This window comes from Tauraco erythrolophus, chromosome 3 (assembly GCF_009769465.1).
Source record: "Tauraco erythrolophus isolate bTauEry1 chromosome 3, bTauEry1.pri, whole genome shotgun sequence".
Taxonomy (NCBI): Eukaryota; Metazoa; Chordata; class Aves; order Musophagiformes; family Musophagidae; genus Tauraco; species Tauraco erythrolophus.
The window spans coordinates 92,977,038-93,000,979 of NC_141467.1; the positions used below are offsets into that span (position 1 = coordinate 92,977,038).

The window sequence follows — 23,942 nt, forward strand, 5'->3', positions numbered from 1 at the left end:
GGCATTTTGCTAACGTGCCGTTCTTCTGCTGCAGCATGCACGCACTTCCCGTGTGTGCAGTGTAGGATGGATGATGGTTAACATCTACACTGTGTACCTAACGTGTCAGAGAATGCTCACCAGTCCGTGAGAAGTTTTAATGGGATACTGGCACCAGAGCAAGTTTACAGGTGAATGGACACGGCAGCTTTCGTGGTAAGAGTCAGAGAACTCAACTATGAGGCTGAAAAAATTTGCCACATAAAACTCGTGCTCCTGGGGAAGGAGCATGAGCCTAAAGGGGTGGGAGGAGCAGATGTACTGGGGCACTGGGTCACATGATAAGCAACTGAACTGAGAATAACTCTGTGTGGCCAGAGCCTGGCTCCCACCATGGAGAAATGGGGAGGAAGGAGGGCCTGGATGAAAATTAGTGGTTTCCATCAGCCTGATAACTTGGAATTGGTACTAAATGGTAGTACGTTTGTGCTACAGCGGGAGTTTGAAGGTACGGACAGCAACAGACATTGGCTTTGGTTGCTCCTGGAATGGGAGTGTTTCTAGCCTTGCTTAGGGATAAAGGATTCCTGCCTTCCCTCCCCACCTCGTTAGGCTTTTGGCTGCATTTTTTACCAAGGTATGACTTAAACCTTCCTTACATTGTCGTGCTTTCTTGCTGCCATGGATAGCGTTGCTGTAGAGCACCAGAAGAAGGTTCATCATCCCCATATAAACCAAATCCAAGGTAAGTACAGAACTCTCTCAGTTTAAGCAAGTAGCCTGCTGAGGAATGTGGCTTTTGTGTGCTCATTTATGGATCACAAACAGCTCCAGCAGCCGGTGCCCTGTGACAAACTACGGACAAAAGCTGTTTGCTTCCAGCCACGTTCCCAAAGCATCAATACAGGAAATTTTGGCAATGCTTCCGCTCACCTCTCAGTGAATAAGAACAGATGGGATATGGCCACCTGGTACAAGCTCACAGGAAAACCCTGCCTCGTCTGCTCTTCTCCCGTTTTTGGAGCTAGAAGGGAGGAGATTTGGGTTACCTAATCTGACTGTGATCCTACAGAAGCTCTTTGGTTGTACCATATTTAACCTTAAGGCTTAATTTTTCCATGAACTCCAATGTATGTCTTGAAGATAAGGAGATGGCAAAGGCACTAACGTCAGCTGTTTTAAGCACTAAACGTATTTAGCTTCAGTACAACAAAAGGCTTTAATCTGGATGGTTTTTAGAAACTGTACAAGGCCCTCCTCAGTAGGCCTGCATGCTAAAACATGCCTGATTTTTTTTTGGAAAAAAAAAAAAAGACTTCACATGTTCCACTGTAGAAAGCTTCAGTTTTACCAGGCAGCCAGGTCTGTTCTATCCCTCCGTTAGTCCAAAGGCAGCAGCAGAATTGAGGGGTGTCTTGTTTCCAGCATGGCTGTTCAGCACCCCCTTCACCTCCAGCCTGTTCACCTACGGAGCGTGGAGCTGTTTTCTCTCCGCTCAGGTATCCGTGCTTTTCTCGGCTCTTTTTCAGTACCGAAGGAACTTGTTCATAGTCAGAGTTCCGACCTGTGTCCCTTTTTTCCGACTCGTTAAAGGTTTCTACCACAGGCTCTGCTCTACCAGCACTGTATTTCCCCAAATTAAAATGCTGATTTGCGTGGGCCAAATCCACAGGGAAATAAGACATGACAGGGCAAACCCAGCTCGCCTGCCTGCCCCTCAGCCCGGCACAAGCAGCCCCTGGCTCGGAGCCAGAGCTGTAACTGGGCGAGTGCTGGTGGTACGGGCAGGTGGTGGGGCACAGCCGGTGGGTGTACTCCAAGCGGGGCTTAACTTCTAGTCAGACAAATGTAAGCTTAGAAAAACTGAGCCCTCTTCCTGTGCCTCACCTTCCCCAAAACAGTTATCTCTGTGCTCTGATTGGTAACTGAAACGGTGCAAACACCAAAATACTCCTTTTTTAATTATGTGCCATTTGGCACCCTCCCTCCCTCTCAGCCGACTAATCACCATTTTTTTTTTTGGCTAGAAAACAGTAAAAAGTCTCTCCTGTAGAAAGACTTGTACAAACACCTGAGCAGGACTGACTGATGTTCCTTAATGTGACGGATAGCCCACATCCCAGCAGTAAAATCCAACAAAAACCCCATCGCACGACAAAAGAGACATTTTGCACGTGCAGCTGCAAGTGAACGAGATCCGCTGTAGAGACAGCAGGATACGCTTCAAAATGAGAGTGCCTGGCCAAGCAATCGTGAGAGACAGCCACAGAGGGAGAGGGGGGATGAAACTACCATCCTTTTGGAGACAGGACATCCTTCCAGCCAAACCACCCTGAGTTTTCCTTTAACATCTTCATGACTAATGGAAACCTCTGGATGAAAATTAATATCGCAGAGGCAAGGAAATAAATCAGGCTGCTGAGCGGTAGCTGCAAGCGGGAGCAGGAGCAACGTCCTCCCTCTCCACCTTTGGTCCTGAGGAAGCTGAACAAAACAAATTCTTCGGTCAGTCAGGAGCGTGTGGTAAATTCCGGCTGTAACGTGAGCAGCATTGACAGCGGCAGCTTTCCTCCTCCGGCAAGAGGAGCTGAGCTCCAGCTCTGCAGCAGGTGCACAAACATGTTGCATTATCTGCGCTTCCTGGCCAGGCAACAACAGTGAGGGACAGAGAAACGTCATCAGTTACTGGTTAATGGGAATTCCCTCTGCTCTGCTCCCGCCCTTCCCGTGCACATCAGCAGACCACAGCTGTACATGGGTTTATTTACTCATTCTTTAATTCTCTCTTGCTTCTGTTAGATGCCGATGGAACCTGCGCGACCTTCAAAAGTCTGATGAAGGACACCGCTGGTATCCAAAGTTCTGGAAGCAGAAAGTCTTTAAGAACTGAAATGCAGAAGTTTTCCAGCAGTTCTTTATTTATAATGTAGGCTTAAGCAATCATTACAATGTAGAAGGGAGACACACTTACAGCAATTATTTATACCAGTTTAGAACAAAAAACTGCACAGGGAGAGGTCAACTCTCAGTACAAACTAGCAACTAAACCACAATAATTTACCATTAGAAACATTTTATTTTTTAGCTGTGACACTGCTTTTACAATATGCAAAACACAAACAATAGAACTATCCAAAGTGTTTTGTCACATTCTTTCTACATTGAATTTGGCAACATTTTATATTAAATTTTACCGATTATACTAACGTTTAAGAACTAAACAAGTGAAAAGCTGTACTCAGGTACAGTTACATCCATTTATTTCAAAGGTTTAAATAACACTTTTAACTATCGAGATTATCTCCTAGCAGTTCTTGTTTATGCAAAAACCACCTCAAAGCCTCATTTGCACAATGCATCAGCTACTGTATCAAGATTGGTGGGCTACACCACAGGCACTACTGTTGATTATATTCTGTAATAAGGAGCTTGTTTTTCAAAGAAAGGAAGGTTTAATATTTTCTAAGAATCATGCCTTTTTTTTTTCTTTTTGCTTTTACGCCATAACAAAAAAAAAAAAGGTTCGCAACCACAGCAGTGTAAAATGTTATACAGAACACAGCGACTACACAGTTACTAGGAGTTTCACACCCAATGCAGTTATGCGTTAAAGCGTAAGAGGTTACGCAGGCAAGTCTAGAGCCAACGGAAATCTGCAGAGCGTGGGCTGGGAACGAGCCCCTCGGACGTGTATCTGGTGCATTTCAAACAATCCCGGGGGCGTGAGTCGGGTGCCCCCCCACGCGGGTGGGTCTGCCGTGGCCGGGCAGGTGGCATCCCTCTGGACCGTCGGTGGGATCGGAACACGTGTCGTGCCCCGGGGTCTGCACATTTCTGTCAGCTTTAGGAGACGGGTATTGCGGCAATAACTTACTTTTACTTCAAGGAAAAAATCCAACTCTTAATAATTCTATCAACAGCGTTCCAAAAAACATGACTTAAAAGTACAAAAAAAGAGAATATAGTGGTCAGACTCCCGGTATTATCAAAAAAGCAGTATCTCTCCCCACCCCCCACCCGTCACCCCTCTCTTTTCGGTATTTAAGAAAAGCCAATCAAGTGCCATTTAAAAGAAGTTAAGAAAAACAAGCCCCTGTATTGGAAAGAAACATTCGCGGTTTATTAGAACACAAGCTGGTTACACCTGTCAAATTGTTAAGTGTTTTCTCAAAATATTTGGGCTTTCCAAGGTGCCCAGCCTGCTGGGCACAGTCAGAAAAAGGCATTTTGATAGTATCTAAGAACTCCCTGCGTGCATTTTAAAAATGTTTTCACGTTCGCAACTGCCTGAAGCCTGTCGTCCTTGTCGGTGTTGGGTGAAAGGATGGGTGGAACAAAAAGCGGAGGTGGAAGAACCACACCTACACAGTTACGGCTGCATGCATGTGGCTGAGAGTTGCTGCTGTGCAGTCAAAAAAGAAACATGGAAAAACCCCAGTCTCCAAAACACCCCACGGAAACAGAACACTGCAATCCAGTATGGCTTATTCTGATGCATTTACCATGAAGCTACTAGTAATTAATCCTACTAGGCTACTTTTGTGCAACGGCATCTGCTATTTTGATGGCATCTCCCTCCCCCCACTACCCCCCAAATACTCTACCAACTGCAGGTTTCTTCCTTGCATTATATATTGCTTTTATTGTCAATTTTTATTCCTGCTTTTCAAACGTTTTTTTTATACTTAAACAAGGATCCGTTCCTTACAGCTTGACTTAAACTTTAAAATAAGTCCCATTGTTTTGTTTTGCTTTTTAACCTCACTATTACAAGGCGCTCTACAAAAGCTTGCAAAAAAGCCAAATTTTCATTAAATCCCTTTGCTGAAGTTAACTACTCAACATTTTTTTTTTTCTCCTATGATTTAAAACTTTACAAAGAGAGTTATAAAAAAGGTAAATGGGATTTGGCACCTTCAGAAAAAATTAAAAGTGTAACTTAGATCAAAAAAATGCAGAAACAAAATCATTGATATTTACAAATTAAAACACCAGTGAAGATGATGTCTTACTACGCTCTTTCACCTTGTTTTCTCTTTTAGAGTACTTTCAGACTGTCTGTTACCGAGTATCTTAAAAAATTCATTGATTACAGATTGGAATGGATAGAGACAAATTAGTTTCCTCACAGTTCCTTCTCGGCGGCGGGTACTCTGGCAGCTTTTCCACTCCTAGGAAATACGAGGTGCTGAGCGATCATTCGTGGTCGTCTTCTTCAGTTTGACACCACGCCGAATGGCGTTCAGCATATCTTCACCTTGCGGGACATCGCCGGGACTCAGCTCCCCAGGATCGAGCTCTGGCTGGCCCGCGGGCGCCAGGGTGCCGACACCATCCCGGTCGCTTTCTTCCCCCTCACTCTCGGGAACCGCTTGCCTCTGCTCGTCGGCAGCACTCAGTTTCTGGCTTGATGGTGGAGGGTTGACGGATGCTTGTCCGCTCCACGAGGATGAGGGCATGTTGGTGACACCTTGCCCACCATCTCCTGCTGCGGGAGATTCGGGACTTTGCTCAGGACATTCTTCTGTCCCAGCGAGGATGCCGGGCAGCCCCCCTGGGATATCGGGGACAGTTGGTGTTTTGACAGGAATCACTGGCGTCTTGATGGGAATGGGACCTCCCCCTATGGTACCACGTCTGACGGAAGGCTTGGTGGAAGGGGTCCGTCTGATGGTGGCGACGCCGGGGGTGACTATGACCGGTCCAAGTGTGGTTGGCAGACCTGCAGTGGAAGCAGGACGCTTGGTTTGAAACATTCTGCGATAGGACTGGCTAATGTCGCTGTTTCTTGGGATGGTGGAAGATTTGTCAAACTCTTGTTGTTCTGCTTCCTGGTCACCACTCACAGAGAAATAATCATAATCTGAAACTGATGCCAAAAGACAGAGTTAGGAACAAGCTGGAGAAGACAGCTGAGTCACGTCAGTAAGTCTGAAGTGCGCATAACCAAAAAAGCCTGGAGGTCAACAGCAATTATGAGAGGTTTCACCTTTAGGAGGAAGGAAGCCTGAGACACTGTGACCAAGACTCTGGGACTGCACGGCGGAAGGCAGGCGCTACCGCAGACCGACCCCACAGCTGCAGAGTGCCCACGTCTTGTGAGAGAGAGCGAGAACTGTGCACGCTCAGTACCTTCTCTGAAAAGAACCAACTGAGTAACGAAGACTTGAATGTTTGTTGCCAACATTAAGGTACCGAACCCAGCATCCTACAAGCCATATGCTACCACTTGTAGATACACAGACTTAACACAGTCAGTGACTAAGGAGAGTGCTTTAGACTAGGCAATGTGGAGCTCAGGGGACCGTGTACCAGTGACTTCAGCAGCAAATCTGCTTGTTTTGCAAACACAGTAAATCCCAGCTGCCAGCTCTGAAAACAGCCTCAGCTTTAATAACTGCACCAGGTTCCTTCCTTTCCATGTAACTGCTGAGCCACGCTAGGCCCTCCGCAAGCCCTACGGCCTCTTGTGATTGCACAGCACGACCGACCTCAGCCGAGCAAACACGGCGGTTTCTGAACTGCAAACACCAAACTCAGTCCCTCTCAGCTTGCTGCTGGTTCTGAAACAGGGCATAAACCCAACACCTTGTTGTATCTTCCCAGGGATGCCCACGTTAAGGTCTCCAATGGATTCCTTTTCCAATTACGACAATTTCTGCTTAGGTAGGAAATAAAAAGGAAACCAAGAGCAGATTCAGATTACTGATGGAGCAAGAAAGCAAAGCATGGAGCAAGAAGCAAAGCTCACGAGCGCGTATTTGCTAAGACAATAGCTCTGAGGTGACACTACTACTGCAAGAAGTGTACGATGCAATACCAGTGTCATTCTCCTTAACCCATGAAATGTAATTCCAGCACTTTCTTTAAACTGGTAGCATCCTTAAGCTAAAACTCATCCCAGTAATGCACAAGAAAATACGATCGTTCACTCAGTGCACTATATAGCAATCCAGGTTTTAATTTAGTTAATAAATCCAGGCTGCATTCCAAGCTGGAAAAAACTTCACAACCGCTGACTGCAAAGCCAGTGAGCGATAGCTGCTGGAATATAGCTCCTTGGCACTGAGAGGTGAGCGTATGATGGCCAGGCTGGGAATGCCCCGAAAAAGAACAGCTCTTAGATGGGTACCTTGAGATGGGATCGTGTCCTCAGAACAGCACGGAGTTGTTGTCTGGGTGCTGTAGCCACTGGAGCACTGCAAGGAATCCCGACTGCTCCTCTGCGTGTCCAGCTGCAGCCCTCTCGTCAGAGCGAGTGCCAGCTCCTCACAGGCCTCCATCTCCTCACCCTGCTGGTTATACACAGAAAGGAGACTCATTACGCCTAGAAGGGTCAGTCAATCTTCACCGACCTTCAGCTGTCTCTTCTCCCAAGCAGATATTGTCACCATCGCAACTCAACAGGACTGCGTCCAACCATCTACTAGGGCTTCACAGAAACAGACACTTCTTTGGATGCTGTTGCTCTATAAATGCCAATATCCAACAGCACGTTCTCCCATGCCCACCCGACGACTTTCACTGACCACATCAACACCACACCAGTCCCGCTTGTTAAATAAACGTGCCAACATGGACCGCATCAAAAAAGTACTGGCAGGAGCTAACACATCCACTTCCTTTGCACCAAACAGTGTATTTGAAATTAGAGCTTCACCCTTGTGGCAGCCGACACCGTCATGCTCCGAGGTCTCTGGGCCTCCTCAGGGGGCACGGGTGGTCCGCTCTGAGCTCCTCCGTTGAGATCCGGTTCGCGCTTTTCTTTGCGACGTTGCAATGTGTTCACCATTGGTTGATCGTATGGGCCCGGTTTGGCCCAGTCCTAAGGAAATGTGCTTGTTAGTGATGGCTTTCATCAGTAATTGTGCTTTAATTACAAGTACAATAATGTGAAAGGGCAATTTCAATGCAACAGATTATGTATCAAACTGCATATGTCTTTCTGAATAAGGCTAGTAATAAATTAATTCTGAAGATATTAAAAATCTTCACTTACATAAACCTATCTCCTTTATTACAGAGAATCTATATTTCCTATTCTACCTAAGTGTTCTTATATGAAGATATTTAACATTTTAATACTACAGTTTTCTCTAAATGATATTCCATTGTTAAAGCCTATCTTTTCAGAAATTCAAATGCAAAAATCAGTGGCACACAGCAGAAAATATACATAAAAGTCCAATCAGTGACAGTGTCCAAGCTGTTCTAGGTGTACACAAGTTCTAGTGTTACATGCTGTTATGCACATCTTCAATTCTGAAAAATTAGGCTTTAACAGATTCTTGCTACACATCAGAGGAGCAAGTTACTCTGAGTTATCTCTCAGTTTTCTTACTAGCTGAAATCTAGTTTATAATAATGGTCGGTACTGAAGAAAAAGACTAACTTCACTCTGAATTACTGGTGCCAAATTTGAAACAGAAATTCCTCAGGCCATAAGGGCTATATTCACTCAGGGCTCTATTAAGCAAAGTCCTGAGGGTGTCCAGAAACCACACGTTGCACAAGAAGAGCAAGACTGATCAGTGACCTGTGATAGGACGCAGAACCACTGCCAAGCAGCTCCCAGATGCGAGGTGCTGCAGGGGCAAGCCCAATCCTAAGAGACTCTTCCTTCACCAAGACAAGAGGTGCTTTAAAAATTAATATAAAAGAAAAAACTTGTGTGTGAGAACAGACCACACACTCCACCACTGGCAGCAGCTGGCTGCTGGGCAGCCTCCGCACAGCCTTCTGGTAAATGATTAATGACAGGCTAAGACCACACTACAGATTTTTACAGACGTGTCTCAGTCCAATGTATGAGAAGCGCAAGGCAGCTGTGCTGACAGAGCTCCTTGTGCAGACAGGTATTTTGGTTTTATTAACACATACGAAACTCTGCTTTGCCTCAACAGTTGTGTCTTTGCTGTAAGTGTTTTGCTGTAAAATATACTGGCAGAGTGCTTCTAGCACAGACACAACTAATGATGCTGAAGCCCCAAGACCACTGTGGCCACCCTGTCTGCACGTCTCAACAGTCTCCAGCTGCTGGAGAGAGAGATTAGGGGGTCTGTAACAAGGTATCTCAGTTTACATTTATAAGAAGGTCCCATGCATATGCAGTATCACTTAACCATCCACAGGCATCTACTGTGCAGCTACTATCAGCTGCGTATCAGCCTTGTGAGGATTCAGGGCAACAGACAAGAGACCTTCTCCCTTTGTTCCAGGGCAGAGTCTCCCAGGGGAATCACCCAGCAGGGATGAGAGCCAAGGCTCTGGCAGAGCAGAGACGTTTTGATGCCAAAGAAGATCCCTGCAGATCCAGCTGGAGCAACTGAAAGAAGTTACTGCACTCTGACTTTTTCAATGGTCTCACCCAAGAGAGCAAAACAAGCTATGTGAGCGCGTTCAGTCATGGCAGTAAAGCTATGACAGCTTCAGTCAGCACTTGGGTTCACTGGATGACGAGCACCTTCTTAAACCACTCCAGCTACATCTACAAAGAGCACGCCTGCCTACGGCCAAAGCGGGGGCCGAGCACAGCCGCCGCAGTGAGAACGTCATGTTGTTCAATGTATGGCTTCGCTAAGCCAACTGGATGCCAAGTCTGCACCTCCCTGCTTCAGTCAGAGCTTTACGGAACTAAACAAGCTCTTTTCTCGCTGAATAGAGCCCAGAGTGCTTTCACCAATGTTCCAAGGCTGAACTATTCCTTCCTACCTAGGTGTTGTCAGCTTCAGTATGTTTTAGGCAGCGCCAGAATAGACAAGGTCATTCAGAAATAGCCACTACAAGATTTTAGCTCTCTGATTATCACCATGCAGTGCCCATTCAGAGTCACATTAAACAGAGCAATCAACAAATAATTACATGGATCGAAAGGCAGCAACAAGCACCGCGTGCACACTGTTGGTATGAGGAGGAGAGGACTGCCACAACAAAAGGAACACAAACCTTCCAGCTAGGGATCTTAGATGATGGTAACATGCCTGGCCCAATGGTGTAATAATGAACGTAGTCTGGAAGGAGGGCTGAGGGAGCCCGAGTCCACGCGCGGGAGACAGGCGGGAAATGAGGGAAAGGACCTGCACCAACTGAAGCTACGGATGGGTCACTTGATAAACTACAGTGATAAAACCCATTAGACAACTGGAAACGAAACAAATAAACAAACAAAAACAGAGAAATTAATATAAACAGAATGAATATGAAAATATACTGTGACTCTGATGTTCTAGGGAGAAAACTTCTGCATCTTAAAACAAAAGAAAGAAAAATCTTAGCTTTGTTGCAAATAAACAACAGAAAATTGATACAATGCTTGGTTCAGAAGTGAGATTGCTTGAAAATTGTTATTTGGTATAACAAATTTCAGACATCAGCCTAGCAGTCACTGTCTCCAGGCTGAGCAGCTTTGCCTTCTGTCCATGAAAGCAGCACACTACGAAAAAGCCTTTGCAATTTAGGTACCCTGCAGATTGCGGACACAGAAAGAAAACATTCCCAATACTGGAGGCATTTGCATTGGTGGCGATTATTGTATGCAGCTGGACAGAGAGGAAAAGCACACAGCCTTCGAACATGACGCGTTCTGGCTGTGTGAAGACATGGAAGGAAAACAAAGAAAAAACCAACAGCAAGGATTTACCAGATGAGAATGGAGACCGCCATCACTTCCTCCCTCAATTCAGAGCATATTCCCCATAATTTATTCCAATCGTGTGTGTTTTGTTTTCTTTTTTGTTTTGGTCAAAACCAAACCCCAATTGCTCAGTGCAATGTGTGCTATCAAATGGGAGGGGGGGAGAAGCCACAAAGAGTACAACCTAGACAAGACGCTTTTTGTTAGGCAACCAGTTTGGTTTGGGCGGTGTTCCACAATCAATGTGAGCAGAAAAGGTGGAAAACGAGCTTGTCTTAGAAAACTACCCCTGTAAAATGCCCAATTTGTAGCAGCTAGTTTGAGGGTAAGTGTTGCTGTGGTTTATTCAGATTCATTTCTAAGGGAGTGTGCAACAGTTCCTATTCTCATCTTCACAGAGAGGAATCCCATGCATGTTTTCTTTTTTTCGTTCAAATGTTGCTGGGTTTGGATAACGAGCTAGTAGGTTTGTATGTCTTTGAGATGAAGTTTTTCACCTTATCTGTGGAGGCCCAAGCCCCCATGGTGGAGCCTGAGCTGACTGAGGTGGGGGAACTGCACTCGCTCACTGACTGGCAGGTTTCAGAGGCTTCTGAAGAGGCAGAGCTGGACGAATTCTGCAGCGTAAAACAGCACCGCAACGCAGGGAAAGGATACACAAGCCACCAAAAAAGAAAAAAAAACAAACAAAAAAAAGACAAAAAGCACATACACAGAGACACACACACAGGAGAGAGGGAAGGATGAGAGAAGCAGAGGGTTAGGGGTTTAAAAATCATTTAGAAACTGCTCAAAACCATTGCTAATGTTCAGGAAATCTTTGAGAAACAGAACAAGCCGTTTGCTTAATGCGAGAACTTGCCACGCTGCTTGAGAATGAGGGAATCGAGGCAGCGATCTCAACTCCTCATTGCCATTTCAGCGTCTCAATTCTGTTAGCTGTCTCAGAGCAAGAAGCTGAGGGAGCTGAGGGAACCTACAGTTCAAACATGCAATATACTAAGACAACTGATTTATACAGAAAAGCAGATCATCAGTACTTCAAAGACACAAAGTTTAGATTTAAAACATGGAGCAGCAAACGTCACTTACATTCACAAGTTCTCGGATATTGTGATCTGCAAAAGTGCTTGTGAAAAGCTCATCTGAGTTCAAATATTATGGAACAGAGAAGAAGTGATACTTACCAAAACTGGAGGTTTCCAAAGTGCATTATCTGTATGCATGTGCCTCTGTGGGTAGGATGCATACACCAAAAGCACACTGACCCAAACTTTTCTGCCCAGTAGTCAAGATGAAGGTACATGTACTCTGCTGAGTGCGTAAGTGGCGGCATGTGCTTGCCAGCCGCTTTCTCTTAACAGCAGAGAGAGAAAGTATCAGGTGCTTGGATGGAGAGCAAAGGAAAATGCAGTGTCTATCGGAAAACGCAGTGTCTATCAAACACTTCAAGCATTTTGCTCCTAGCTAGGAACTTCTCTTCCAATTCTCAGTGCACACCTTTATGTACATTTGCTGCTGTGAGATCTCTATAGCAGTATCTAATTCACATCCAGGTGGGCCAAGGTGAATAACCACGTGGACCATTTTAACGATTACAATGCTCTTACACATCTGCCCCTTGAAAGTGTCATCCCCCTCAGTAGGAGTGTGCTTGCAGGTCCAAGTGAGTGCTTGGAAATGGTCAAGAATACTGGCAAAGTTGTCAGGGCAGTACCGAGCTCTAGTCAGTGTCAAGAAATTCAACACTAGCAAGACTAATTCATCCTTCAGTAGTCCAAGACCTGTGAAGCAAGTCTATCTAAGGATATTCCCAGCATTTTATTTTACAACAGCAGAGAGAACGTGCTCTTGTATCAAGTTTGCATAGCAAAGCCTCAGATTTCAAGGAGTGACATTTTGAAGAGGAAGGGAAATCTCACCTGAAATAAAATGTCATCAGTTAACCTTAGATGAGATCCTGACGTGAGTTTGCAATAAAAAGACAGACGGAAAAGAAGCACTGTAGAGTCGTAATTACTGCCAACACCCAGAAATCATCTCAGTGCTCACCAGAAGCTACATATAAGGAATACAGCTAATTGTCTAGGTGAAAGGAGATCTCGTTCTCCTGAAATGGACCACCACCACCACAAGGATTTTGGTGAAGCCTACTGGGGCTGTTGAGAAGCGAGTACAGTACCAGCATCTTCAGCTGATTAGCAAACTGTGAGTTTAAGTGAAACTTTGCAAAGGCTGTTAAAAAATTTTAAAAAGCATGTAATGTGGTGGATTATTGTATAGAAATAATAGACATCCCATCTTATGCTGACATGAGATCAGACCTGCGGGTGACCTGTCAACTGTGTTTATGGTACAACTAAGCTCAGCTAACAAGGCTTGTATTCAAAGTGCAGTAAGAGTAGAGGCAAACATAAGATCAGAAGAAACTACAACAAATGACATGTAGCTGTTAAGGAGAGAAGGGAAAAGTACACAGTGGGGTACCTGATGATGCAGCGGCTTGATGTTTTGTGGAACCTGTCACGTTCTTGATTTAATGCAACTCCTTTTACAGGAGAAAAACCTCTAAAAATAAGAATACTGACAAACGTCAGCTGCAGTTGACTCTGTCATCAGACACAACCACAGTACACTAAATGGAGATGAGCCTATTTCTTCTATCCCTAGAGCAGAATAAATTATAGAAAATTAGCTTTTACACTAAAACTCCAGAGTTCTGAAAAGCCCCATGAGAACACTCATGCTACTGTTACACTTTGGCCAGGATAAAAAAAGAAGAGAGAAAAATGTTATTTCAGAAAATGCTTTCTGAAACCTCATGCTTACGGCCTGAAAGACCCTCCTGGGTCTGCACACTCTACACGTGGCTGGACAGACAGTGAAGGGTCTGAGTTCCAAATACAGTACCATGACACCACCCTTTCTGCAGATGCTCCAGTGATGACAAATGAGAATTTGGAGCTTACAACTGATGGACTATTACTGTTTACAAGCCAGAAACGTAACGAGATTATGTCAAGTAATGGTAGAAATGGGTCATAAATGAGTTTTACTAGCAACAAAGCTGCATATAGCAAATAGATGGAAAAAGGCCAAAAATGCAGATTCTGAAGATGCAACGAATTTGATTTACTTGGTGTATGGGGAAAAAAAATGGAAGTGGTAAACTTATTTTTGCAATAAAGTGACTCCAAGGTGAAAAAAGGATGAAAGAAAGAACTCTCCCACTAACTCAGTGTGGCCATTTTCAGCAGGCAAGGCTAGACAAAGGATGAACCAAGATGCCACAGGGAAAACACCTTGGCAGTTGAAGGAAATGCAAGCAGTGATAGTAGGGAAAGAGGGTCTCCTCATCTTGAGAAACTTGCATAGCACAAGGAAGGAGAGCTAAAAAAGGATTACAACAGCGAGAAAATGATGGAGAGGGAGGCAGAATACTAAACTCCCGAAGGAAAAGTGTGAAGAAAACATGAGTGGCGGCAGGTCACAGACTGCCTAGATCGGACTGCAGAAACAGATCCGGGTGTGGGAAGCACAGACCACCCTTCGTTTCTTAGAAAGTACACGAGGGGCTGAAAATAGGAACTGCACAGTTACTGCCTGGGCAAAAAGCCTCCAAGATTTTGAGCGATGGTTCTAGATGCACACCCACCACCACACGTGCTCCTGGGAGCACACGCACAGGCAAACACCGGGCAGAGCAATTTCTGCTTCACATGCTGTGGAGTGAGAAACTTGACTGGGGTCTTTTTAACTTATTTCAGTTGGTTTCTTTTTAAAATGATTCTTTAGTTTTAATCGTTTTTAAAATTAGTTCTTTCATTTTAGCTATTTTAACCCTGGGAGATTACTTTTTTTCCCCATAGCTGCAATAATGGTGGTTCTGCTCTGCTCTCAAACCATCTCTTCTGTGAAGAAGCTTAAGAGTTACCAGTATCAGCAGGAAGTTAAAATTCTGCTCTGCACAGTAACAACCAGTTACTCAAACGCACATTACATGTATGTAGCTTGGTATCTGGTCTCTCAGACATTGTGCCATGGCTTGTTCTTGGATAGCGTTCCACTTCTTGGTGTAGTATGTATGTATTCCAGCAAGGATATTAAAAAATAAAAGCTGTATTTTGGACTACTGGAGTGTATGACTATATTTTCCATCTGTTGTCCTACTAACCTATAAAAGGACTGCAGTTATCTTCGACTACCTGCAATCTTTGTTTCCTATGTTTTCCATTCAAATATAGTATTGTTTCTTAAACCATTCCCGTCCTGGGCAAGGGTTTTCCAGGAGACCAAATTCTACTGAAGAGCTTGAGCTTGGTCCAATGTCCCTGCCTTCACAGTCAGTGGAAGATGTCTCAGTTACCTTTCAAAAAGCTTTGGATAGTGACTCCATGTCACCTCCTTAATTCATCTCACTTCCAGGATCATGCCTGTACTAACCCCTCTTTTTCAGTCAGGAGCAAACTGTTGGGAAACTTAACTTAAAAAAGGAAGTTTAGGAGAAACAAGTTCCTGGTGACAATTTACAGATGCATTTCAGTTACTTTGAGTGTTTATTTGTTTTGGGTTTTTTTTTGGAGGTCTGATTTGGGAGCATTCTTAACTTACATAGAAAACTTAATAGTTGTAACAATGTATTTCCCCTATTCTAACTTCAAGCTATTTCAAGCAATGGAGTCTCCTCAAAAGCCGAATCTTTCCAGCTTGCTAATCTCTACATGCAGAAGAAAGCTCACATTCAGTTTCCCTCTACTTCACTGATTAGGGAAAGTGATTTCCAGAATATTCTAACAATAAAGACTCAGTCCTCTGCTCTTTGACAGCACATCAACAGTTTTTTCTCTTCTTCATCTGCTTCGTTCTCTCCCCTTGCTTTCATCTCCATAAAGTCATAAGTAGCCTCTAAAATCCAACTGTATAATTGCTTCCCCTGTGTGTGTTCTCTCCAAGTCCAGTGGATCCTTCTATTATTATCCCCCTAAATCAAACACAGCTCTACTACTACCATATTACTTTATGGCAGATACTCCCAGACCTCAGTTTGTCCACTAACTAGGGCAACGTCTGGGTTTAGCAGCACCAGCCAAGTTCAACGTTCATCCAAGAGTTACCCTGTGCTCCCAGCAGCAGGTCCATCAGAAGGGCTTTACATGGTGTCAGCACATGCCATGGGCAACGCTGGCCAGGGCTGACCTCAAATCCAGCATTTAGAGAAACTGTTCCACTCCAGAGAGAGACCTGTGATGCTTTTCCAGCTGTTCAGCTATACCCAAATGTACTTGCTTAATAAAGATTAAAGCATTTTACGTGACCTTTCCACATGTACAGCTATCTGTTCCAGGCTAACACTTACACTCCTGGTGACGTTAACAGCAAAGCTGCAGAAAAGAGATGGCACTAAACCAGCGTCAGGGCAGAGGTCGGTTTTATAACTGCTCTTTTTCCTGTCTTCTGTGAAGAGTGTGGCAACTGTAAAGACTGACTACTCAGCAACTGAAGGCTGAAAAGCAGTCTTCATTCTACCAGTCATCTCTCCTCTGGTATAGTCTGTATCTTGTTTAAATCTCTCCCTATTCCTTGTTTGAGATTTTCCCCCTCTATCTGATTTTGAACAAAATCAGTTTAATTTCCAGTGACGCTTGTCTACAATGTGGGTGAGAGCATAAAAGCTTCACATAGCTCCTATATTCTCATTCCCATAACATGGTAATTTTGTGTAGCCCCCTTCTACTTTTCTTTTTAAAACTCCTTATTAAAAGACAATGGGCTTTGTTGCCCCACTAGATGCCACATGTAGCTAGCAAACATCAGCAAAGTGTCCACCTGTGCCAGATATATAGCTTTTAATTTCCTGTGTTGATTCCAGAGCTTGCTTTTCTGCTCTTGCAGTGACACTACTAGAAACAATGCCACCAGTGTTTCAGAAACAGTCAGCAGCTGATAGCGCTGCTCCTCCCCACCCACCACCGAATCAAAAGCACATTGCCACAAGGAAGATCTGTCAGTTGGTTAGAGACACACAACATGAAATAACGCTGTAAATTGAACAGCTTCTCGGAAAGCTCACAATCACAAGTATCTGTCAGCACAACACACACATTTTCCTTAGTGCTGAACATACAAAGCAAGACACTTAAGCAAAGATGAAGCGGCCAGGCAATGATCTGTTACCTTTTCCTCTGCGTAAAGGTATACAGAACCAGAGACATACAGAGCACACACCTACTTGTTATACCAACACACTACACTTGTCAAGTCAATGGCACACTGCTGCAGCCTTCTACAGCTCAGGAATAGCTCAAGTGATGCTTGGATCAGTTTGCAACTTTATGGACAGTTTCTACAATGAAGTGAAAGCATATGAACTTAGCTGGTGTAAATCAGCATGACTCCCATCGACTTTCAGGATGTTCTGTCAGCTGATACCAGCCTAAGTTCCCTCTCCTCAGCTTAACAGGGGAACTTGCAAAGAGAGGTGTTGGGTTTCTTCCATGCTAAGGGCCATTGCGAAGTTACATCCTCATCTGCAAACACAGCATCATCCTGTACCGCCCTTTTATGCAGGTGCAGGGGATACTATGAAAAACAAAGATGATGCTAGAATATGTTACTGATGTATGCATCTTAAAAGCCAACTTCCTTACCTTGTTACTATTTCAGTTTACTTTATTATTGCTCGTTTACTTTTTTTGCATTTCACTTAGGTTAGCTATAGCCAATCTAAACAAAACATTCATTTTTATTAGTGTGGAAAAAGTTCTTCAGGTTGTCAGCTATAAAAAATTGCTGTGCAGGTGATACTTGGTAGCCGCTCACACTGAAATTGTTGGCCGCTTGCTCATTGTGAGGATTCAATTTATCATGGCCCACAAAACATCTACTCCTCAACACATGAAAAGGAGTGCAACTACATTTATTAAACTAAAGGACAATCCTCTCCAGTGACCTCAGGGTGTATTAAAAATGAGTTATACTCAGCAACACGACATTAGGTCTCCTTCAGTTTGTAACTAAGATTTACAATGGTATTTATAATGTGAGATGGCCATTCGGCCTTGTTTACAAAATATTTCAGCTGCCGTGTGATTTGTAAAAAAAAACCAAAAAAACCCAAAAAATAAAAGAGAAGAGAATTCAGGTGCTGGAAGATACACACCACGGAGGCATGCAAACCTCTGCCTGCACGTGGCCAGCTAGTTTTTATAGGAATGATGCCACAAACAAACAGAGCAGCAACTTCCTTCTGCAGACCAAAGAACGCTTTGGAAAAGTTTTGCTTGTATTTATAGTGAAATCCTCTTAGTTTGACTGAGTTCAGGACATTATCCTATATGACGATCACTCATTTCTTATGAGTTCTATAAAGAACTAAAAATCTCTCTCGTTTTCATGCAGAAGCTTTATTTCTGCAAGGTGCTCAATCGAGAGTCAAAACCAGCAAGCCTATACACAGAAAGAGACGTCATAAAAACCAGCAAATCAATTTCATATGATACTGCTAATGGCATTTTGAGTATTCCAGGCCCTTTGCAGGGGAGGAATAAAAGTAGTCTCTCTGATGCCAAAGCCACCAGTATCAATACTAAGGCTGTCAGAAGGCTGTTCTGGCACTGTCCATTAAACAGTAAACAGCCACCAGCTATTAACAGCTTGCAATCTATGCAGGATATTAACTGGTAACCTCAGTGGCTAACGTAAATATTTATTCCCTCCTGCAAGGCGGGACTTCTTGCTCTTTCTCGTCTGTACCTATCTGAAAGTTGGGCATCCAGGCTCCCTCCAGGGCCAGAGAGAAAACCAAATCCCCCGAGAGCAACTAATCTGTTTCTTTAGGGCTAACTGCAAAAGCAGCATAAATCACTTCAGCTAGAGGCCCAACTTTTAGATAGATGAAGTGCAGTGAGACAAACCTTACCCTCCGTGTTTAACCTGACTCCAAGGTACCCCAAAACCACACCAGATCCTTTTTGTGAAAGGTGAGCCAAATTACAAAGTCCAGCTCACACTCAGGTTTTTGTTCTCATGCTTGCACGTACCTGGTTAGGTGCTTCTGGTGGCATGGGGGATGGCGATTTGGACTGGAAAGCATCCTGGGACATGAATCCAGAATCATGGGAGGACACACTGGACAGCCTCATGGGTGCCTGCTGAGGCAGATTGGAGCTGCGATAGCGATAGTGTGAACTAGGTGAGTGCGAGTGCGAGCCACTGGACCGGGAATCACTACTGTTAACGCTGTTCAGACTGCTGTGAGAGACAAAAGGAACAAAGAAAGGAAAGGGGAGAGGAAAAGACACAAGGGCGGGGTGGGGAGAGACCCATATACAGTACAATTAACATTCCACATGTCCACAGGCAGCATAAACCGGAAAAAAAAAATGTTGAAAAATTAAATATATATATATATGCACATATATATCAGTAAAGAACTGTAAGCAGCTGCAGTATCCCTTGCAATCAGAGAGAAAATGGCATTTTTACCACTCAGAGTTCAGAGTCAGGTTAGGGACGAAGGGATCACTACATGCTCTCTCTAGCATTTGTACAGCACTTGCACAAAAAATGTCTGTTGACAGATTATCTCCTATTATTGACTTACACCTTGTTGCTCTTGCACCACGGCCCAAATTTTCAGGGGGATCGCTAGCAGGGGTCCAAAGGCACCACAGTTCATCTAAAAGTCTGCCTCTAGGCATGCTGTTGCAGTCAGTCAGCAGGCCAACGTGGGAGACTTTTGAAAGCATCACCAAAACCCCACGCTTCAGAGTACCTGGGACAAGTTTTGCTTACATGAAGGCATTCTACCAGAAAAAAAGGACGTGATGGCATATTGAGTGAAGTGAAGCCATTGGGTATGTAGCTTTAGGTAGTATGAAAGATCATCAGAGAATTAGAACCCCAAATTAATATCCATGAAAAAAAAATTTCATTTTTCAAACATAGAGATTGATTTTTAATCTCCAGTATCCATGAATGATAGCAATGACATGCCATCCACAACGTGGGAGCCTTTGAAGTTTCCTGCTGGGGTGGCTGAGCAGGATCAGCAGGATGCATCGATCTGAAGGCAGCTTCCTACCTTCATTGGCAGAAGCCCACTGACTAGCTGAAGGGATGGCTCAGAAGAATATGTGGGTGAGGACCACAATGCCATGTACACAGAAGATGTACAAGTCAGCCTGGAGCAGGGGAAGAGGAGCTCTGCCTTGTTTTAGCCACACATGACAGTCTGTTGCCATACAGGTTTTACTACACAGGAAGATGAGGTTCATTAGGAGCAGATCATGGAACTTTTTGGGTTTTTTGCCATTTTCTTTTACAGCTTCAGGATACTGCATCTTTAAGCCTGTGCTCATTGCTCTAAATATGCATGTTTTCACATATATATATGAAAAACTTCAGTACTTTTCTATATATATCTGCATGCAGAGACAAGTAGGTACACAGAAGTCATGTTCACTTGCTCTGACATGCTATAGGTTAATGTTGCTCATACACAGGGAACCTGTAGTACATTATTCATAAAGCAAACTAAAAGGCAATCATTCAAGGGCAGCTAGAAAGGTGTTGAGCAGAATACACAATAGGGTATCTTCCTTTTCAGTAAAAGGAAAGAGTAAATGTAGACACCAGGGTATGGGGCGACATGCTAATAAACTGTTTTATGAGAGAAAACAGTTTTTACAGAGAAAGCACAGACAGAATCCAGTGTTTCAACATATTTCAGGACAGTATTAGACAGCATTAAACAGTCAAAAAAACTTGTATCAAAAAAGCATTTCCATCTACCAGACTGATAGGGCAATTGCCAAGGATGTTTTTTCTTTTCAAACAGTTTAACTTACTGATTAGTAACAGCTACTTAGAATAATCTAAAAAGTCATCACATGAGAAACAGAAAATAAAATTATGAATGAACAATCTCAGAGCTTAGATCAGTACAGTCTGCTCTTTGATCTGAAACGGATTCAAGAGAATTGAATCAAAAGCACCTTCAAGTTGTCTTCAGTTCAAAAGTTGTTCAGTCATGCCCATCCTTTTTAATATTCCCAGCCACACACTTAAACGGATAAAGACCATGAGGAATTTATTTCATTAAGAGTTGTTATTTAAAATTTAAGTATGCATACAAATCCATACCACAGTCTAAACTTGCCTCCCTTTGCCCCCAAACAGGTTAAAATTAAACATTACCAGTCTACTTACCTGCAAACACTAGATTTTCTGGACATGGTAGTACTGGGAGAGGATGGAGGAGTCTGGTAAGACCAGCTGTAATCAGAACCTTTCAAATCTAAAATTACCTGATGAAAGATAATCAATAGCATCAAGGACGTGGAAATTTTTTTCCCCCTATTAACAGAAAGTATCTGTTTGTCATACAACATTCATCACCACTACAAACTTTCAGTGCCAACTGACCCAGTCTCAAGTTCTTTTCCAGAATTACACTGTGTGTATTACACAGGAGAGTCAGCTTCATCCTTGGCTTTCCAGGAACTACCATGCAACACTAGGGCTGCTATCACAGAAGGAAAGTCCAGATTTTAATGGAAAAATCTTTAAAAAGTAAACTGGAGATTTATTTTGCCCATGCTGTAAGCTGTTTTGTTTTGGTTTTCCTTAAAAAAAAATTACAACTTTAGACTTTTAAAACTTCCATTTAAAAAAAAAATAATCAAAGATCCAACACTCAACCCCAGCAGAGCTTCCCTCCTTTACACCCCTAGGTCAACAATAAGGTGATTAAGGTATGACAAGAAAACTGAGTGCACACAGCAGGGCTGGAGAAAAAGGCGCTATTTGGAGTTATTTAACAATACACATTTTCTGCTATGCATTTTAAAGATAGCATGGAAAAATGTTCAAATGTTAGACTCCATCGAGCCATCTAATCCCAGCAATCTTGTGACCACATAAAGACAGGGATCCTCCAATGCAGGGCGAGGAGGCGACACTCAGCAGAAATTGGGCATCTTCATAGACTTCAAAGTGCTACTGCTCCCACTTCACACTGGTCTCACCAAGTACTTCAGGAGTACTCAGTTGGTACTTCAAAATAAAGTTTTTTAAATTGCTGATGTTAAAAACTACCTTGCTGCAGTGAAGCATCTCCAAAACATAACACAAGCCACTAAATACTAGTAGTCAGAATTTCTTGTAACACAAAAGGAAAACTGGTACAAGCTACAAATAAAGATGTTTTCCAGGTAACAAGAGCTAACCTGTTCACTTGAAGATGGCAATTTGTGTGGATCCATAGTGAGACTTTTCAGGTCATCTGATATGGTTTGTAAATGGGTTATTTCTCCTAGCATTGATATTTCTTCTTCCTGAAAAGGCAAAAGAGCAAGGCTAATCACAGCCTTGGTTTTAAAAATCAGACCCATAACACACTACACAACCTTTTTCTTTTTGCTGATGACTGTGGGAATGCCCAGCAGAGTTGTTTTTTGACCATTAAGCAATTGCTACTTATGAAAGAGAGTTGGAAATATTAATTTAGAGTTTTATAACTGCTTTAAGATTGCTGTAAGTACTGAGGCTCAGAAACTCTTTCTCTCATCAGTGAGAGAAGTGTCAGCCTTCTTTTTGTGACATTTGCAGAAAAAGAGCGTAATTTTTGCTGCGTTTGGAAAAGATTTAACTCTTCTATGTATACTCACTAATGTGCCCTAAGGATTCTAACCTTGAACCTAAACAGGTGTTAAACTTGTACTTTTTACTAGTTCTTGGAAACTTTGAGATAAAGGCACTGTACAGGTACAGAGCATTAATGCACCTACGATTCATCCTGGCTTAAGCCACATCAACAGCTAACTCATCTGAGTCCTGCACCGTAAGTTACCATAGTAATTCCTTAGCTACCATGGTAATTTCACCCAGGTCCTCAGAGCCTGCAACTCACGTCCTCCTGCTCAGTCACAACCTCCCTATTTCTCTAACCATGGTTTTCTCTTGAGACTGATGCTCCTTGTAAACAGGCATTGGGAACGTTTTCCCAGGACGTGGAGACCCTTCAGAAATGCATCACACTTGCACAAAGCCACAAACGATTCATCACCAAGCTTCAGACAACCTGAGATTATGAAAATATACTTAAACCTTTTCAATGAACTGAAAAAGCTGTCATGTAGGAGGAAAAGAGCTGCCAGAAAACTGCATGGAAGCCGCCTGCAATCTGTCAGATAATGTCATTATATGCACAGGGGAGGTCTTGAAACATTTATCAGTCCTAGCACTGGAGTAGGAGTAAGGAAGATTTATATTAAAATGTGATGTTAAGAAAAAGAGCAGTGGAAAAAACTGCATTAGCAATGTCTTGGGTCAGTATGCATAGGGAACTCAAGCCCACTTAAGCCTTTGTGCCCATTGTTTTCCCATTAGTCATCTTGAAAGCAGCGTCTGAATTACTCCAAACGCCTACAAGAACTAGAGCCCAACTCTCGCCGCTTCCTAGGCAGAGACGCAGGTTGAATTTTGGCTAGTTTCTGTGACTTTAGAGATTTATTCCTAAAACATCACAAGCTACTCTTTAAAGGCTTTTGGCCACTTATCCAATTTGTGAATTGTACCAACTTAGAACGGAGAGCTCTTACTATCACGGGTCGCAGCATCGAGATGAAAGCACAGAATCGACCGCGCTCCTCGATCAGAGCTTTTCTGACAGCTTGCTTCTCGGTTTCTTCAAGCAGCAGGTACTTATCATTGACATCTTGTAAAGCACTATCCAGCTGGGGCTGAATGTCACCCCGTCCTGTATGCAGGAAACAATCAAGAGCACATTTTGTCAAAACTGTGGATCTCTGAAGAGGAAGACCTTATTTTCAGCCAGCACTGCTGCTGCATTGTACTTTTGCAATTCAAGTTTCAACCAGCGTTTTCCCTTAATTCAATTTTTTTTCCCAATTTAATCATGCATTTCATAGCATTTAGGTTTTTTTCCTTTTGCATATAATAGAAATCCATCTCAGTTCAAAAGGCTTCAACAAGACAAAGACAGCATTTTACATAATTTTCTCAAAGTGTCAGCTGTATAAATCCTTCTCACTGTCCTTGCTGAAAATCAACATCTTACTAATTGGGAGGATGTTAATCACTAACCCCAGGCGTATTCCTCTTCCTTCCTACTTTTGTGCTTAGTGAGGCCCTAATGACAACTTTGTAGAGTCATTAAAGGATTGAATGAATTTCCTATATGAGATATTAGGAACACGTTATCGATTATCAGACCACTGGATTCAAATACTTTACACAACCAACTGCTAAAATAGTTTTCTTTGTTCCAAAGTCCAAAAGAAAAAAAAATATTGACTTCTCAAATACA

General features: G+C 43.2%; 1 protein-coding gene across 13 annotated transcripts in view; it reads right to left on the reverse strand.

Moving 5' to 3' along the window:
• Window positions 1-3,761: 3,761 nt before the first annotated feature.
• MTSS1 (MTSS I-BAR domain containing 1) overlaps window positions 3,762-23,942 on the reverse strand; it is a 127,487-nt gene continuing 107,306 nt past the window's right edge. For 2 of the 13 annotated variants that reach the window (XM_086608840.1, XM_086608828.1), the window contains 8 exons: window positions 23,215-23,372; window positions 21,841-21,948; window positions 20,822-20,919; window positions 18,652-18,862; window positions 9,925-10,119; window positions 7,640-7,804; window positions 7,112-7,274; window positions 3,762-5,848 (listed from right to left, as the gene is read on the reverse strand). In XM_086608840.1, coding sequence (XP_086464966.1) covers window positions 5,151-5,848; window positions 7,112-7,274; window positions 7,640-7,804; window positions 9,925-10,119; window positions 18,652-18,862; window positions 20,822-20,919; window positions 21,841-21,948; window positions 23,215-23,372 — 1,796 coding nt within the window. In that variant the 3' untranslated portion in view covers window positions 3,762-5,150. Of the gene's footprint in view, window positions 5,849-7,111; window positions 7,275-7,639; window positions 7,805-9,924; window positions 10,120-11,109; window positions 11,230-18,651; window positions 18,863-20,821; window positions 20,920-21,840; window positions 21,949-23,214; window positions 23,373-23,942 lie in introns of all 13 variants that reach the window. The other 11 variants (XM_086608833.1, XM_086608835.1, XM_086608831.1 and 8 more) reach the window with 8 other exon arrangements.